The following is a 16,267-nucleotide window of genomic DNA, read 5'->3' as shown; positions in this document are numbered from 1 at the left end:
TGTTATTCTAGTCCAGGTCTAACAAATCAAGATAGAGTCAAGATAAATTTTGAAGATCCAAATGATATTCATTCAATACCCAGGTATAATCTCTTTATTGTTAAAATGTGTATAAAGTGGCTCATAATGACCATCAGTATGACGGTTATTCCACCCCTGGGTCGTGATGAACATAAGCTGGTGTGTGAGGAAAACACAGATCATGAGGGTGAAAAAAAAAACCAGAAACACTTCTGGTGTCATGAGACATCCAGTAATACCTGTGAAGTCACTTTTGAGTTTCTGGGGAAACTCAAACGAGGGAATCATGAAGATTAGGGTCACCTAGGCAGTCGTTAACCAAAACAGCTGTTTTTGCGGACAGTGAAGTTCATTAGGCTGGAACCATTTGCTTAAATGAGGAACGACAATGAAAGCAGTGTCAGGGCTGAAAGATGTCGGGGACAATTACACAAAGAAGACCGGGTTCATGGGAACAGGGGTAAAAGGAAGTGGTCCATTTTGGGCGGGGCTGCCTCGTGAACCCCATCCCCCCCTGGCTCCTGACTGTGGCTCCCCCAGGCCTTCCCAGCCCACAGTCTTTGCTGCCTTGTTTTGAACCCATTTTACGGCATCAAACGTACGATGAGACACTGTGTTTTGCAACTTGTCTGGGTCTGCCATTTTGAATGGAGCCAATTTTCACATAAGTAGCGATGCTAATTACTAGTCCTGTCCAAATTTAGAGGAACTTCCAGAGCTTTTCAAAACCTATTCAGATTATAGGCCTCATTTAAGCCGTGCAAGCAAGAATTACAGTAGTAACTTCTAACATGTAGAAGCAGAGGCCTCAAAGCTTGACAGGCTTCTGGGTCGAACTACAGAAATATTACTGTTTCTAACAGAAATTGCATTGTTGCTAACAGAAGTGTAGTTTACTTTTATGTTTACAGTACCGCTTGACTTCATTAAGAAAAAATAAGATCATTAAAATGCTATCTCTGAATGGCTCTGAATGGCTGAGCAGTTTGGATGCCCAGTGCTGGTTATAGCAGGAAGGCCTTGACGGCAACCCTGTGGACAGAGACTGAATTTTAAAATTGCCAGTGGACGCCGAGTCTGTGCCACACTCTTCTGGGCACTGAGGCAGATGTAAAGCTCGAGTGCTCTGTGTTGTTGCCCTCAGTGCCTCCAGTCAGGGTCTGGACGAGGAGACTTTGGAGTCCTGGTAAAATCTAGAACCCAGGCAGGTGTATTGGAATGTTGTTTATACCTGAGTGCATGCCGCTACTCCCCTCCCTTGGCCCTTGGGAGTGCACGTTAGCACTTTCAGGAGTTTGGTTAAGTCTCCTGTATCCTATCAGCCAAGGGGCCTGGGTCGGAGAGGTTCGTTTTTAGTAGACATTTACCACGGTCATTAGTGGAGGGATCCAGCCAGTTCACCTTTCAGCCCCACACGCTGTGCTAAAGACATTACTCTGAGCCTCTCTGTATTGAATTGCATGAGTCCCTCCCTTTGCTTTTATGTAAGCCTCCTGCATTTGTGGAGCTTGACCGGTCATGAATCAAAGCTCAGCTTGCTGCAGTGTCGGCCCCTGCAGTGGGCAAAGAGGCTTCAGATGGCCTTCTGGTCCCGTTTTGATTTCCTCCTGTGTGTGGTTGAGCTGAGCTGGGAATGTTCCCATGGTGGGGTCCACGGTTTTCAGGAGGGAGCTTAGAGACCCAGCTACCTGCCTGATTACTTTGGGTGGGTTAGGAGTGAAGACCCCTCCCCCATCCTGGCTTTTAAAATTTTGCTTCTGGTAGATGCCATTGCATTAGAGATGGTCTGACTTAAAGGTTTCCCCCAACCCCTTCTATTTTAAACTGTGGCAGAGAAAGGGAACATAATTGTCTGTTGGCCCCGGACATCCCCCTGGTAGTTCTCCAGCATCTTGCAGAAATTAGGGTTATCTGGGCTTTGTGCAGGAGATTTCTGCACAGCGCCTTCAGTATTGTTCGAGGCAGTAACACATCACTGAACAAATTGCCCCCTTGCATATGCTAATCCTGTACTTAAAAGGACTCATTGTATCATGTTCTGATGCTTTAGCCTGAGGGGAGATGGGAATTGAAGGGATGTCAGAACGTGTCATGTGACCCCCAAAGACCCAAAATGCCTGTTTTCTTTGGGTCAACAGTTCGTACTCAGCACATGGGAATGAAAGTATCCTGTGTGGTTGGTAGAAAAGATTAGTCCTTGTTCCTGCTTTTGTGTGCGGGAGCTGGCCCGGCTGTTGAAGATTCACTGGCTGAACTACTCACTTTGGGTCTTGAATTTCAGTGCTATTGGCAAGGAACACTAAATCTTATTTTCAACAGTAAATTAAAAGAATTCAGAAGAGTTCCTTCATTGTTGCTGTGGAAAATGTGATTTGCCTTTTAGGGAGCCATGCTGTTAATCCCACCTGCTCTCTGTGTGTCTTTTTCGAGGGGCACACACTGACAGTTACAGTCACAAAATACACCTGGTAGAATAATCTCAGGTTCCGCTTCTAGGCCATTTGTATTCCCGATCAGGAAACTGCAGTGGGAAAGAATAAAAACATATCCACATGTAAACAGCAAGCTCCCATTTCTCTAATAGTAAAAAGGACGGAGGAGAATTTTAAGTGAGTCGAGCCTGAAGGATCCACCAGGCTCTGGAAGGTTTCGTTGCATAGTCAGGGTCTTCCTTTCAAGTGCTTAAACCTCTATAAATGTTTGCCATCAAAGTCTTCAGATGAGATGAATTACATGGAATGAAAGGCAGTGTAGGTATCACCTTTCTGAAACAGCTGTCACATCCTGGTTTGGGTTTTCATTTGTACAAAGAGATCTGGGAAGGAATCTTTGATTTTTTTTTTTTTTTTTTTTTTTGTCTTGCAGAGTAATTCCCTCTTGGTCCCAGACAGTCTAAGGGGCACCGATAAACGCAGAAACGGGCCTGAATTTTCCAATGACATCAAAAAAAGAAAGGTGGATGATAAGGACTCCAGCCACTATGTAAGTAAATAAAGCACCTGAAACAGTATTTGTTTGCTTAGTTGCTCACATTCTAAGTGAGCATACAAGCATGCTCCAAGATCTTAGTGATAATTCCACATGCTTTAAAATAATACTAGCAGGGGCGCCTGGGTGGCTCAGGGGGTTAAAGCCTCTGCCTTTGGCTCAGGTCATGATCCCAGGGTCCTGGGATCGAGCCCCGTATCGGGCTCTCTGCTCAGCGGGGATCCTGCTTCTCCCCCCTCTCTCTGCCTGCCTCTCTGCCTACTTGTGATCTCTGTCAAAGAAATAAATAAAATCTTTTAAAAATAAATAAATAATAGTAGCAAGAGGATAGATTCTTATAAGGGTAGTATTTCCCTCTAGAGCTGTAAACTGTGTGGTTCCAGGCACATGATTATATTTTTAGGCTTCCTAAGTTCCTCATAAGAGGGGATACCAACATGCGGGGCCTATGCTTTGCACAGGGCCCTGCTCTTCATGGGACCTTGCCCTTGGTTTGACGCTCTGTTCTCACCGTCTTCAAATTCTCCGTTTTTGAACCAGGGCCTGCATTTTCATCTGTGCTGGGCCCTGCAAAGTTGGTAGCCTATGCTGCTAAAATAATCAGGGTAAAAACACTGGTGTCACAAAATACCTTTTTTGGATGCTCTTCTGTTGACTTATTCAGGCTCCTATTTGGTCTTGAGGCAGAGTTCATTCTCTAGAACTGCAAGCAGTTTGGTCACATAAGTCCGTGGTAAAAACAGAAAAAACCTTGGAGGCATCTAGATCAGACTCTGCAGATTGAGAATGCGTGACTGTGAAGGGACGGCTCTTGACTCCCGTCTAGCTGGAACCTTATTTCATGAGGAGAACAAACCAAGCCAAGTGGCAACTGGCTCGAGTCTGAGTGTCATAAACATTGCAGCTGATAGATGTCTTGGAGTTTTCTTTTGTATCCCCAGGTGTGTCTATTTCATGATGGACACATTGTCAGGACCAGTATGAGTAAAACACTCAATGGGAGCCCACTTCCCATTGCTTATGGAAGAAGCATCCACTTCTGGTATGCCGGCAGGTCTACGAGATGGGGGTTAACACGCGAGACCTCTCTGCCTCCTGGTGGCTGGTTAGCCCATAGCTAACAATAGCTAGTATTTCCTGAGCAAGAGCTTGTCCATGCCACGTACCTTGTGCTTTTACGTGGATTGTTTCATTTGACTCTTAAAACTGTCAGTTTGGTACCATACCTCCACTGTAGTTCAAGAAACTGAAGCCCAGGGTTTGTAAGTGATTTGCCCAAGTTCAAGGTTAGTGGTGGAACCTGGAGGCAGTCTGACTCCAGAATCCATGCTCTTCATCACTATGCCAGGACCCCCAAACTGAGGGCCTCGGAGAGGTATTCTTTTTTTTTTTTAAACGATTTTATTTATTTATTTATTTATTTGAGAGATAATGTTAGCCAGAGAGAGCACAGGCAGGGAGGAGAGGCTCCTTGCTCACGGGGCTCAATCCTGCAACCCTGGGATCATGATCTGAGCCAAAGGCAAACGCCTAACAGACTGAGCCACCCAGGTGCCCCTTGGAGAGGGTATTTTGCCAGAGGTCCTTGTATTGTTCCACACTGTGTACTATGATAATGTTCTAAGAATTTGGATTTGTAGGTTCTCTCCATCCTAGCCCAAGCCTTTGCAGCACATATTGTTTGCCCCTTGCCATTTCCCATAGCCAGTTTCCCCTGCAGGTACTTTTATATATGGCATCAATTGTTAATAAGCTAGTCTGAAGGTCCATGACATGCAGAAATTGGGAAACTGCCGGTAATACAGTTTTTGAGTTGTTGTGCATGAGGCTCGTGTAGATTTTGGGTAGTGAATGATCTGGAATCTGTAGCTCTGCATTACTGTTTTATAACCTACTCATATGAAGTATGCCCAGATGTATAGGTAGTTCAGGGCAATGTACTGAAATAATGTTGGAGAATCTGGGGCGAAGTCCTCAGACCTCAGCTCTTGATGACCAGGCTACACTGGACTGTGAAGGTTCACATTTGCAGAAGGGTCCAAAGCTAAGATTGAAATTACAGACTACATGAAAACTCACTTCATAGCCCATTGTAATAAAATGAGTTGTTTGCTTCTTTTTGTCAGTTTGTATACTATGTGAACCTTTTAATAATTTTTTTTTTTCCTAAGAGAGAAAACCTTTTGGCTTGTATTTTTTTTTACCACCACCATCTTTGGGTTCTTTTTTTTTTTTTTAAAGATTTTATTTATTTATTTGACAGAGAGAGAGAGAGAGAGCACAAGCAGGGGGGACAGCAAATGGAGAGGGAGAAGCAGACTCCCTGTTGAGCAGGGAACCCGATGCAGGACTCAGTCCCAGGATCTGGGATCATGACCTGAGCCGAAGGCAGACGCTAACCCACTGAGCCACCCAGGCGCCCCTGTCTTTGTGTTCTCAACACCTGAAAACATTTGTGCTTTTCTGTGGTCTTTACTAACAGAAAAAGAAAATCTTCTTTAGTTTTATTTTTTTCTTTTATTACATGAAAATGTTTCTTTCAGCAGGTTGTTATTTTGAGTTACCCAGGTTTCCTCATTGGTTTTAATTTTATGTTGTTATAGTGAATTGCATGGTGCCTTAACAACAGTGATTAAAGTAAATCTAGTAACATACTATTGAAGAAAGTAAATTGGGTCTTCCACATGTAAAACTCCAGGTACAGTTAGAAGAAAACATGTAAAAGATAAGGATTCTTTTAAAGTTGAGGGTAACTTTCTAGCTGGACTTGGAGGCCCCCCAGAAAGCCAACATGGTTAATATTTGCTCTTGTACTTATTAGTACAATTTTTAAATATTCGTATATTTGTAATTGACAGTGACTCAGTAAAAGGATTGTATTGGTCAGAAATTAGTGACCCAGTCCTTTTGGAGAATTAGGTGAGAGCCTACTTTTTTCATAGGCTTATTGTATCTCTGTACTAAAGGACAGGAGGCCTTTTGGCTAAGAAAGTAGACTTTTTCAGTCTGCTCTATACTTGATGTAGGAGTAAGCACACAGTTAAATAGCTTTTCTGAAGCTTTTTCAAACTTAGGACAACCTTGCAGTTTCCTGCATTAGCAAATGGTATAGCTTTATGAAGAGGACTATAGGCCCTACTGCAGGATGCTAGTGCCTTCCAGATTTTGCCATCCTGTGTTCTTCCCTCTCTCCTAAAATATTCCGTGCTGATTGCAAAAGATTTTTATTCTTAACATGAGGTTAGATCTTGGTACCTTATTCCAGCCAAGTAGATAGCTTTGTTGTTTTTGGTGTTTAGTGTTCCTTTTTTTTTCCTTTCAAGAATTAATGACCCCATGGGAACATGGTTGAAGTTTGTCTTTATAATTGCAAAGTGTCTGTGAACACTAGATTTGTTACCTATCCTCAAGATGATACTCACAAAGGAATGGCATGAAATCGTGTTCTTAATTTGATATCCAGTGGGAAAAGAGCCCTGATAGGAGGCCATGGGAGGATTTCAGATTATAGGAGAGATGCCCCTGTTGCAAACATTTATTGAGCTCTTACTCTGTACCCGGTGTTTGCAACTGGCCCTCACCCGAACGATCTTTAGCAGGTATGCTACTGTAACAGTTCCTACCTGTGGCTTTGGGTAGCCCCCATGTCAGGTAAGGAGGGGAAGGCAGTATTAATGAGTAGGCCTGGGAATCTGGAAGGGAACCTGTAGGCATGTCCTGGGCCATTTTTCAGTGTGTCTGCTACCAAGAACTATAGAAATGTAACTGGGTCTCCAACCCTTTAATAAATGGCATTAACATCTCTTTTTCCAGGATAGCGATGGTGACAAAAGTGATGACAACTTAGTTGTGGATGTGTCTAATGAGGTAACCACTCATTTTCTCAAACTTTATTTTCAGAGTGACTTATGAGAAACAGAAAGTGGAGCCATGGTATTTTGGTTTTTCTCAACTTTGCACATTAAAAACTTAGTGGTGTTCACAGATGGAGCGGTAGTGGTCTGACAAGAACTTTTGTTTCCTTTTTAAAAGAAATCTGTTTTCCCAGTTATTTCGGATTCCTAAGTTGGGTGCCTGGTGCTCCTTTCCTTCCTGTGTCCTCTGAGCAAAGTATTTGAGCATGAGGATGCATCAGATCATTCCTGGATGTCTTTTCCTCTGTGCTGTCTTCACAGGTGTGTGTGCAAACACCGTCCTGTGTAATTATAATAACATTGCTAGTCAGGGGGCACACTCCCAAGTCCCCCATATCTGAAGGACTTAGAGTGTCCTCCTTTAATTTAGAGAATTAGTATGGAAATAGAGTCCATAAAGGGCAAGGTCCATCCATTATAAATGAAATCACACAAGCTTTGCTTATACTTGTCGAGGACCCTTCTTCTCCGCGAGCAAGCCCCACCCATTCACCCAGGGAAAATGGGATTGACAAAAACCGCCTGCTGAAGAAAGATGCTTCCAGCAGCCCAGCGTCCACGGCCTCTTCGGGAAGCTCCGCTTCTTTGAAGTCCAAAGAAATGAGCTTGGTAGGTCTCATGAGCTGTCACTTTGCCTATGTAGCAGTGTGTTTCTCTCTGCAGTTCAGAGGACCCTAAAGTATTTGAAATGTGGCTTGTATAGAGTGAGAGGTATATTTTTACGTGTTTAAAAGTGAGACGGTGACTCCTGCTTCTTGTCCCACACAGTGTTTTCTTTCTTCCTCTCGGTAATGTCCTTAGAGAGAGACAGCAAGCTTCCGTGTTCGTTGCTTTCTTATTTCGGGGATGTGCAACCTCATAGGAAGTTGGAAGTCCTGAGTTCACCTCCTTTTAGACAGACCCTCTGTGTCGGGGTGTGTTGGGTTTGGTGTCAGAATGGGGATGTACTCAAGGAGCCCCCAGAGAAGCCTGGAAACAGGTGCAGGGAGGTGGAGCCTCCGAGTCTGCTTGCAGCCATTCAACAAATAGTGGGGAGCATGTCATCTCGTAACTCACAAAAACCTGAGCCATAAGAGTCCCGCATTTGATTCTTATACAGCCTTCCTAGGCATTATCCCACTTCACCAATGGGGCAGAAAGCCTGTGGAGCTTGCCAAGTTTAAACTGCCCATCAGGACCAAGGGAGCTGAGGTCTCTCCCTAGCCCCATGCATGCTGTTTGCTGCTCACAGCGCTCCTCATTCTGGAATTTAAAGGGGTAAAAGGTTGAGGTGCAGAGCATGGTGCCCCAGGACCCTGTTATGTCCCATTCCTGAAGGCCTCTGTGCTAGTGGGGCCACATCCATTATATAGCAAGTGGGTGGCGGTGCTTAAGTCCACACACATCTCTCAGATGGGTGGGAATCCTTCTAGGGCATTTGCCTTTGAGATGTTGGTTGGTTTCTCATCAGCTCCACAGCCCTGCTGCTTCTCACTCTTAGTCGCAATCCCACTGCCACTAAAAGGCAAGGGTAGAAAAGGGATCCTCCCTCTGACATTCTTGGTGACCCGGCCATTTGTTTCTGAGTGAGTAGGAATTTTTCACTGGGTGGTCATCGTTCTAACTTGGCCTGGATCCAAAGTCCACACGCCTGATGGAAAAATACTTTTTAAAATAAAATCTGCGGAGGACGAAGTGTGATCATGTTCTGTGTCTCTAGCTAGAGTTTTAATTCTGGCAGGAAGAGGAAAGGTCAACATTTCTCACTCACAAGTTAATGCTGTCAACATTTTGTGGATTTATGAAAATTGGCTGAGGGAGTAGCTAGAAGGTGCCCAGTGTCCCAGCTGCTGTTGTGATAAATTGTGTAATATGGCTTGGATTAAAAATAATACTCATTTAATTTGTTTAATGATACCAGCATGAAAAAGCCAGCACGCCTGTTCTGAAATCCAGCACACCGACGCCTCGGAGCGACATGCCAACGCCGGGCACCAGTGCCACTCCAGGACTCCGTCCAGGCCTCGGCAAGCCTCCAGCCATGGACCCCCTCGTTAACCAAGCGGGTAGAGCCTCGCCTCTCGTGTTTTGTTTTGTTTTTCCCTTTCCCGGCTTGACTCGTTGTCTGTGCACTCCTGACGCCATTTCCCCATGAATATGAAACGCACTCGACTGCCTGCCTCCTTCCTATCCCTGAAAAGCCGTGATAAGAAACAGATGTTTGTCCTTAGGTTCAGCAGCTGCACCCTGTTTGGTCTCCGACTGTTTACATTTGGCTTTCTTCCCCCCCTCCCAAATAATCCAAATCCTAGGGACTTAATAAAGTTTCTGATAATTATTCCCCACATAAGCTCCTTACCAAATCATCACCGTGTGTCTGAGTTCGCTAATACTGACCGAAACGCCGGCCCAAGTGTGTTTCTTGCTTACTTGAGTTGGATGGTTTTTCTCCTGGTCCGTCCCTCAGGAATCCGTGGTCTCTCTGTCAGTAGAAATTGGGAGGGTTTCACGGAGACTCCAGCCCGTGAATCAGTTGGTAACTTCTAACTTTATCTTCCTTAACACCTTGGGCCCAGAGGAAAATAGGCCCCAGAATATTCCTCCTAAACCCAGGCTTTGGTTTAGGTAGTAAACCCAGGGTCAGGTTTTCATTTGGAATTGGCAGCAGGGAATGGAAAGTTTAGACTGAAGGAGACATCCTGGATTTTATCAAAACCTTCTTTTAAGATGAAATCAGGTAAACAGTGCACTGTGCCTCTGTTTGCCTTCTGTGAATTGGGTACAGTACTGCTCTTTAATTTTAATTGTCCGGTTTCCCAGTGCTGCCAAGCCAAGGATGAAGCACGTGGGCAGTGCTTCCCCGGGGTCTGTTCTTCCCTGGAGATGAATCGGGCTGAGTTGGTGGTGATGAAACCACCCCCAAGTCTCCCCCCCCCTACACCCACACACACCCTCATGCAAGCCTTCCTCATGAATGGCCCTAACACGTATGTACACACACACCCCAACTACCCCCAACCCACTTTGCCTTACTGAAGCCCTCCTTGTCCTCACCCCTCCTGAATGGTGCTAGAGTGACTCTGCAACTAATGGTCAGGTTGGACCATGTCACGTCACACGGCTTGTGCTTACTTTCAGCGGCCGGCCTGAGGACGCCTCTGGCGGTGCCTGGGCCGTACCCCGCCCCGTTCGGGATGGTGCCCCATGCCGGCATGAACGGCGAGCTGACCAGCCCCGGCGCCGCCTACGCCAGCCTGCACAACATGTCCCCGCAGATGAGTGCAGCCGCCGCTGCTGCTGCCGTGGTGGCCTATGGGCGCTCCCCAATGGTAGGTGTCGCGGGCAGGCTGGCGGGCAGGCCAGGGCCGGGACCCCCAACCACGCCTGCAAAACAGAGCCCCAGTGTCCCCGCGCTCCGCCCACTGCCATCAGCGTGCTCCTGCGTTAAGTTAGGGCGCAGCGCTTCTTGGTTTACTATTTTCGTGGATGAAACAAGGCAGTGTTTAGGAGCTACTTTGGCAGTTCGGGGGACATCTGGTTTTCTCCCCCCAAATAGACTTTTTTTTTGGAAGGCGATGGAATGACTCAAGTAGCTCACAGAAGCCTTTTCATTCATTTTCTTGAGGGTTTTTTTTAATCCCCCCTCTTTAATTCTTAGGAAAAAAAATATTTGAGAAGCTGTAACGTTTTCTTTCCATGTCTCTATTATTCTCTAAACCAACAGTGTGACTCAGGTGTAAGCAGTGATTTCGGGCAACAGTGAGGAAACAGAGGTGACTGAACCTTGGGGCAGCTTGCCCATCTTGCCCAGCCTTGTAAATAGCCTCATTTTTCACTGGAAAGATACAAAACTGTATGCAAAGGGCAAAATCGACTGTAACCCTCGATTGCATCAGGGAAAGGAAACAGATGATATCCTGTAGCAAATAGAAGTCCCTATAGATTTCTCTTGGCTCTTTAGAATAGGTTATGTTTGGTTTTCTCCTCTCCTCTCTTCAGATGGCATGACCTCCAGTAGTTTGGGCTGACAGTGAAGTCTGTAGGGTTTTTTTCCCTTATGTTGTACTAATAAGAAAGGCTGTGCATTGGGGGCAAGATAGTTTGAAACAAAGTGGGCAGCTAAGGGACAAGATACCTTTGTTAGGGTACACAGAATAGGGAATCCATGCATGTTTAAGCAGTAACTTAGACCAGTGGTATGAAATTGGGGACGATTTTGTCCCCCCAGGGACGTTTGGTAATATATGGAGACACTTTCGATTATCAGAAGTGGGGAATGCTATTGGTACTTAGAGTGTAGAAGCCAGGGGTGTTGCTAACTATCCCAAGACAACTTCCGGGCTCAAAACACTGATAGTGCCAAGGTCTAGAAATCCTGACTCAGACAGCACACTGTTCTCTGTACTTGCTTGGGCAAGGCAGGACATCCTGAGTCCACAGGAAGTAATTACTATGGGAAGCTTGTTCTCAGTGCACAAACAGACCACACTCCCACTGACCTCCCCAGAAAAGAGCGTGGCCTGTTGTATTTACAGGTGGTTATAGTACTCCTTGAGTTGTAATTTTTTTTTTTTTTTAAATGTTAGCATGTGTTACTGTTCCTGTTTATGTTGCTTTGGAGATGTGGGAGTTTCTAGTGAAAAGTCTTTATATATGTTCACCAAGTGCGTACTCTGCATAAACTGAGTCTTCGATGTCTTATTTTTGTTTCCAGGTTGGGTTTGATCCTCCCCCTCACATGCGAGTACCTACCATCCCTCCAAACCTGGCAGGAATCCCTGGGGGGAAACCGTAAGTACCTCTTAACTCCTCAGTTTTGTTTTAAAGGCAATTACTTCGTCGCGGCTATTAGCAGACTAGAATTCCAAAGGGAGCACAGGCGTGGACGTTTCCAAGGAGATTTCTAGTGTCTTTTACTGAGGAGTGTTAACACTTTCTATAAATAGGCACCTTGTAGGTGTCATGCCTCTGTCTTCTCACTATGGGTGATCTCATGCATTTAGTTATTTCTGGAGAGAAGCTGTTGTAGACGGGGGCCAGGAGGGAGGCAAGAACGGGGGGAGGTTGGCCCTCCTCGCTTGACCCTTCTTCAGAAGTCTACTCTGCTGTGCCTTTGGTCAGAGGGTAGCTGCTGGAGGTTTTCAACAGGACTGTGCTGTGGGCAATGGTTATGCTCTCATGAACTCTTGAAATCTCTGAAATTTGAAACATGTCAACCCCTTACCTGTCTCAGTGCTATCTTTTCCTTGTTTAGGTGGGAACTTGAGTTGTACGAAAGGTAGTTGTAGCATCTGTTGGATGCCAGCATTGGAGGTTGGAACCTCCCTGCATACCGAACCCCCCGTCCCCAATAAAGTTTGGTGCGTGCTTTACTCTAAGAGATCCAAGATTACAAAACGCAGCGTGGCTTTGTGGGAAAGCATGAAAGAAAGATTAAAGGAGCAAAGAGCATTCAGAATTTGAAAAACCCCATTGGTTATTCTTCCGGGGTCACTTAAAATCACTTGCTTTCCATATGTTTGTAATTAGAAATGAGATTTTGAAGAATTCCTAAAGTCCTTAATTTTTGTACAAAGCAAAAGTGAAATATGGGGGGTGGGGGGTGTCTGGCTTACTTCCCGGCACATACTCTGCTCTTCCATAGGGCCTTCTACAATTTTGATTTTTCCAAATAAGGGTACGTGTCATAGGCCTTCAGTTTATTTTTCTTAGACTCTCTGCCTTTGTGTGGTTGCTCTCAGCTTTTACTTATGCGTCCACTGTGTGTTGCATGCTACATTATTTTGAGTGGTCCATTCGACTACCTGGTCATCTTTGTGTGATTTGGATTGGAGTCTTTCTTCAAATATAGACCAGCAGCATGAGGAAAAGTGGAATTCCTTACTCCGTTATCTGCTTTTTGGAAGCAGGCTCTACTTTACATGCATGATAATATCTATTTCATGGTAATTTGATTCATGAAGAAATGAAACTTTTTCTGTGCTAAGAACTCGTAGAGATATTAAGAATTTACAGTGACATCTAGGCCCAGGGAAGAGCAGGATTGGGGGTGGGACAGTGTTACAAATGCTTTCTTACCTGGTGGATCTCTTCTGATTGAGTAACCTCATATTTTCCTGGGTCTGCCCTTCTGCATCCAGCCTTGGGTGCCTCCGGGCACTTAGTGGATATTTCTAATCTGTGGTCTCTGGCAGTCTAGCTGTTGTGTTGTCCTACAGACTGGTGAGTAGATAAAGGGCAAATGAGTAATGTGATAAGAGGCAATAATTAATAGTAACTGATGAATCTTCAGGGATATAATAAGCAAATAATGCCAAGTTCAGCTGACCATTAGGGAAGTCTAGTTTCAAGAGTTGGAGGTGTGGGGGTATGTCTGGCTGTCAAGACCCTATCCTGAATGTGAGGTGTGTGGCAGATGGGGTGGGTGGGGAGAGCTATGAGCTATTGTTATGCTCTTGAAGGTGCAGAGGACCATTAACTCAGACCTAGCTCCTTATAGTTGTGTGTGTGTGTATGTGTGTGTACATATGTGTGTGTGAATAATGCAATTAGACACAAAGTTGAAGTCTTCTCTGAATGATAGGACTGGTGTCATGCTTATTAGAGCCAAAATACTCAATGGTTTGGCTTGTGAGCACCTTGGATTTCTTTGTATTCACAGCTGTGTTAAGCTAGGACACAACGTGCTCAGGGACATGACAGTGGCGCAGCAGCAAAGTTGTGAGAGAGTCACATAGGAGGGTGAGTCTCTGGATCAGAGTGATCACTACTCTCCAAAATAGTGAAAATAATGTTTTTTAGGATTCTCTTTTAAGTTTGAGGGGAGCCATGTAATGTGAGAAAGATCAAGTTAATATGAGAAGGGGAAAATGGAGTTCACCATTATCTCTGGGATCTGGGCTATACATCTTACTTCCTTTGTTTTAATCCATTAATTAGTATGAGAGGGCTTCCTGTCCTCATTGTGGAGGAAAGTAATACTCCCTGAGGCATTGCTTCTCAAAGCATCTATGATGATCAGTTTTTCTCCAATGCGACCAAGATCGGTACTCTTGTAACAGACAAATACAGATGAATAGGAGAAGAAAGATATACAGTATAAGTCCGAGGTTTGGTTTTGTGTGTGTGTGTGTGGTTTTTTTTGTTTGTTTTGCAGAGGGGTTGTTGTGTTTTGTTTTTTAGATTTTACTTATTTGAGAGAGAGTGAGAGCGCATGCAGAGAAAGATGGAGAAAGAACAGGAGCTGGGTCAGGGGCGGGCAAAGGAAAAGCAGGCTCCCCACTGAGCAGGGAGCCCAATGTGGGGCTTGATCCCAGCTGAGCCACCCAGGTACCCGGTCCCAGTTTTTGATTACAACAGTCAGCTGTCATGAGTTGGCTCTGTCGAGTTGCTGTGTAACCGTTTTCAACACTTCTGTTCCTTAGTGAGCTGATCTCCATGTGGATGGTAGCAAATGTTTGCAGACCGCACTTTGAATAGCTTTGGTCTGAGACACTTAAGAGAAATGGTGACAAACCAACATGGCCAGGGTAAGGGTGAGTGAGTTGTGTAAAGGTTTGCAAATGTCAGCCTCTGACAAATACCAATCAAAGTAATATTTGGGTAGGGCGACAGCTGGTTACTCATGGACATTTGAGCAAGAATTATGTGTCAGGCTTTGTGCTAGACGCTGTGCAGGCTCCAGGAAAGAGAATGTTCATCTTCCCTGCCTTCCGGGGGCCTGCGGATGTGGAAAAGTTACAAGTGCTGGAGTATGTTTGTGAGGCGCTGTGAAGGCAGAGCAGCGGGTGGCAGGCAAATCTGTAAGGAGTGACGACGGTTAGGATGGGAAGGGCTTCCTCGGGGTGAGGAGGAGACACTGAAAGCTAAGCATGTGCAGAAGGAACAAGCCCAAAGAGCAGAGGGGGCAGAAGCAGTGGACCATTGCAGGTAGAGGGGACAGCCTGCCACATGGTCCCAGTACAGGGGGAGCTTGAGGGATTCCTGTGCACATGGAAGAGTTCCTTCTGGGCAGTAGAGCCAGGAGAGTTCCAGTGGGGCTGGAAGGATCTCGAGAGGACCTCTAGTGTAAGTGCTCATCTGTGGTTCAAGTTTCCCACGCTCGCCTCACCAAGCAGCTGCGTGCCTCTGCCCAAGCATGTCTGGTGATGGGACCTTGCTGGTGCCTGGAGCACCTTGTAATGTCCTGGGACACTTTGCACGCCTTGACCTTGAGTTACTATCATGTGCACATGTCCGATTTCTACCTGCCTCTTCCCTATGTGAACTGAAGCGTGTGAAGGCCCTCTGTCCCCTTGAATACAAATACACAGTAAACAAATATCTGGTGCATTGAGGAGGTGGGAGATGAGTCCGGGATTGTGCAAGACTGTGACTCATCCTTTCCAAAGATTCACATTCTGCATTTTAGAGTTCAGCACTGCTGATTTATAAGAGGTCACCCCAACTGTGTTTTTAAACCCTCGAGGCGAGATTTAATTGGTATTGTTTGCTCAGCTTCTCTTGAACTCACTTTTAGTTTTAGGAAATGTGTTCCCCTGAGCCTTGTGGAGATCCTGGTAAGAGATATTCTGAAGTTTAGTTAGGTCAACATCTCTTTGCTGTGCCTCACTCCGCCCTTCCCCACCCCAAGACAGCGTTTTGGCCCCGAAGTACCACTTTCCTTTCCATCCATGCTTGGAGGCTGTGCCCTTCCTGCCTCGAGTAGTAGCACCTAGAGGTCAGTAATAACTCAGACTAATAATAGTTTGGCTTAAGATCCAGCTTTGTTCCAGGTTCCTTCACCCTGTGTTTTAATGCTAGACATGTAATTGAGAAATCTTACACCCACTCGTTTACTGTTTAAATAAATCTTTAAAGTGCCTTTTTGGAGTTGGATCCTAAAGAGAAAAGAAAATCTTAAGTACATATGGGGTAAAATTGCCTCTTAGGAAAACATGTTTTGCAGCAGTGAAGAGCGGCCATTCCGTCTTCTAGCCAAGAAGACATTTCTGTGGTCAACCCCTGCCCCCACTCCCCATCCCATTTTCCAGTCCTGATCTTGCTTCTGGTTCCTCTGTTGACCATGTCTAGAATCCACAGTTGGCTTATTTAGTGGATTTGAAACTTAATTCAGCCCTCTTTTCACTGGTTTTGGTATTTGGGTGTTTTTAGTCTATTAAACGCCAAAAGTAACATGCTTGTTTTATGTCTCATTATCACATATGGGTTTGGGTTTAATTTCTGTTTTTCTACTCTTTGATCTTCTGGGAATGTGTAGCTGATTTCTTGAGAATATATTGAAATGGAAAGCCCTTTATTTTGATGTGAGTTATGTTTAGCTACTAGAGATTTGACCTCCCTGTACATCTCTCTGTCCTTCTTCC

The 16,267-nt window shown here is 45.2% G+C and overlaps 1 protein-coding gene, 1 long non-coding RNA gene and 1 pseudogene across 5 annotated transcripts in view; 2 read left to right on the top strand and 1 right to left on the bottom strand.

The window, feature by feature from the left end:
• LOC125082941 (spermatogenesis-associated protein 31D1-like) overlaps positions 1-16,267 on the bottom strand; it is an 894,603-nt pseudogene that overhangs the window by 566,144 nt on the left and 312,192 nt on the right.
• LOC125082854 (uncharacterized) overlaps positions 1-16,267 on the top strand; it is a 571,692-nt gene that overhangs the window by 266,963 nt on the left and 288,462 nt on the right. The gene's annotated exons all lie outside the window — the stretch shown is intronic.
• Positions 1-16,267, top strand: part of LOC125082848 (transducin-like enhancer protein 1) — an 87,557-nt gene that overhangs the window by 54,861 nt on the left and 16,429 nt on the right. For all 4 annotated transcript variants that reach the window (XM_047698674.1, XM_047698672.1, XM_047698671.1 and 1 more), the window contains exons 9-14: positions 2,887-3,003; positions 6,823-6,876; positions 7,380-7,532; positions 8,824-8,968; positions 10,041-10,231; positions 11,617-11,693. In XM_047698674.1, coding sequence (XP_047554630.1) covers positions 2,887-3,003; positions 6,823-6,876; positions 7,380-7,532; positions 8,824-8,968; positions 10,041-10,231; positions 11,617-11,693 — 737 coding nt within the window. The remainder of the gene's footprint in view (positions 1-2,886; positions 3,004-6,822; positions 6,877-7,379; positions 7,533-8,823; positions 8,969-10,040; positions 10,232-11,616; positions 11,694-16,267) is intronic.

This window comes from Lutra lutra, chromosome 13, assembly GCF_902655055.1.
Source record: "Lutra lutra chromosome 13, mLutLut1.2, whole genome shotgun sequence".
In the NCBI taxonomy this organism is placed as follows: Eukaryota; Metazoa; Chordata; class Mammalia; order Carnivora; family Mustelidae; genus Lutra; species Lutra lutra.
This window is presented reverse-complemented; position numbering and strand designations above follow the sequence as displayed.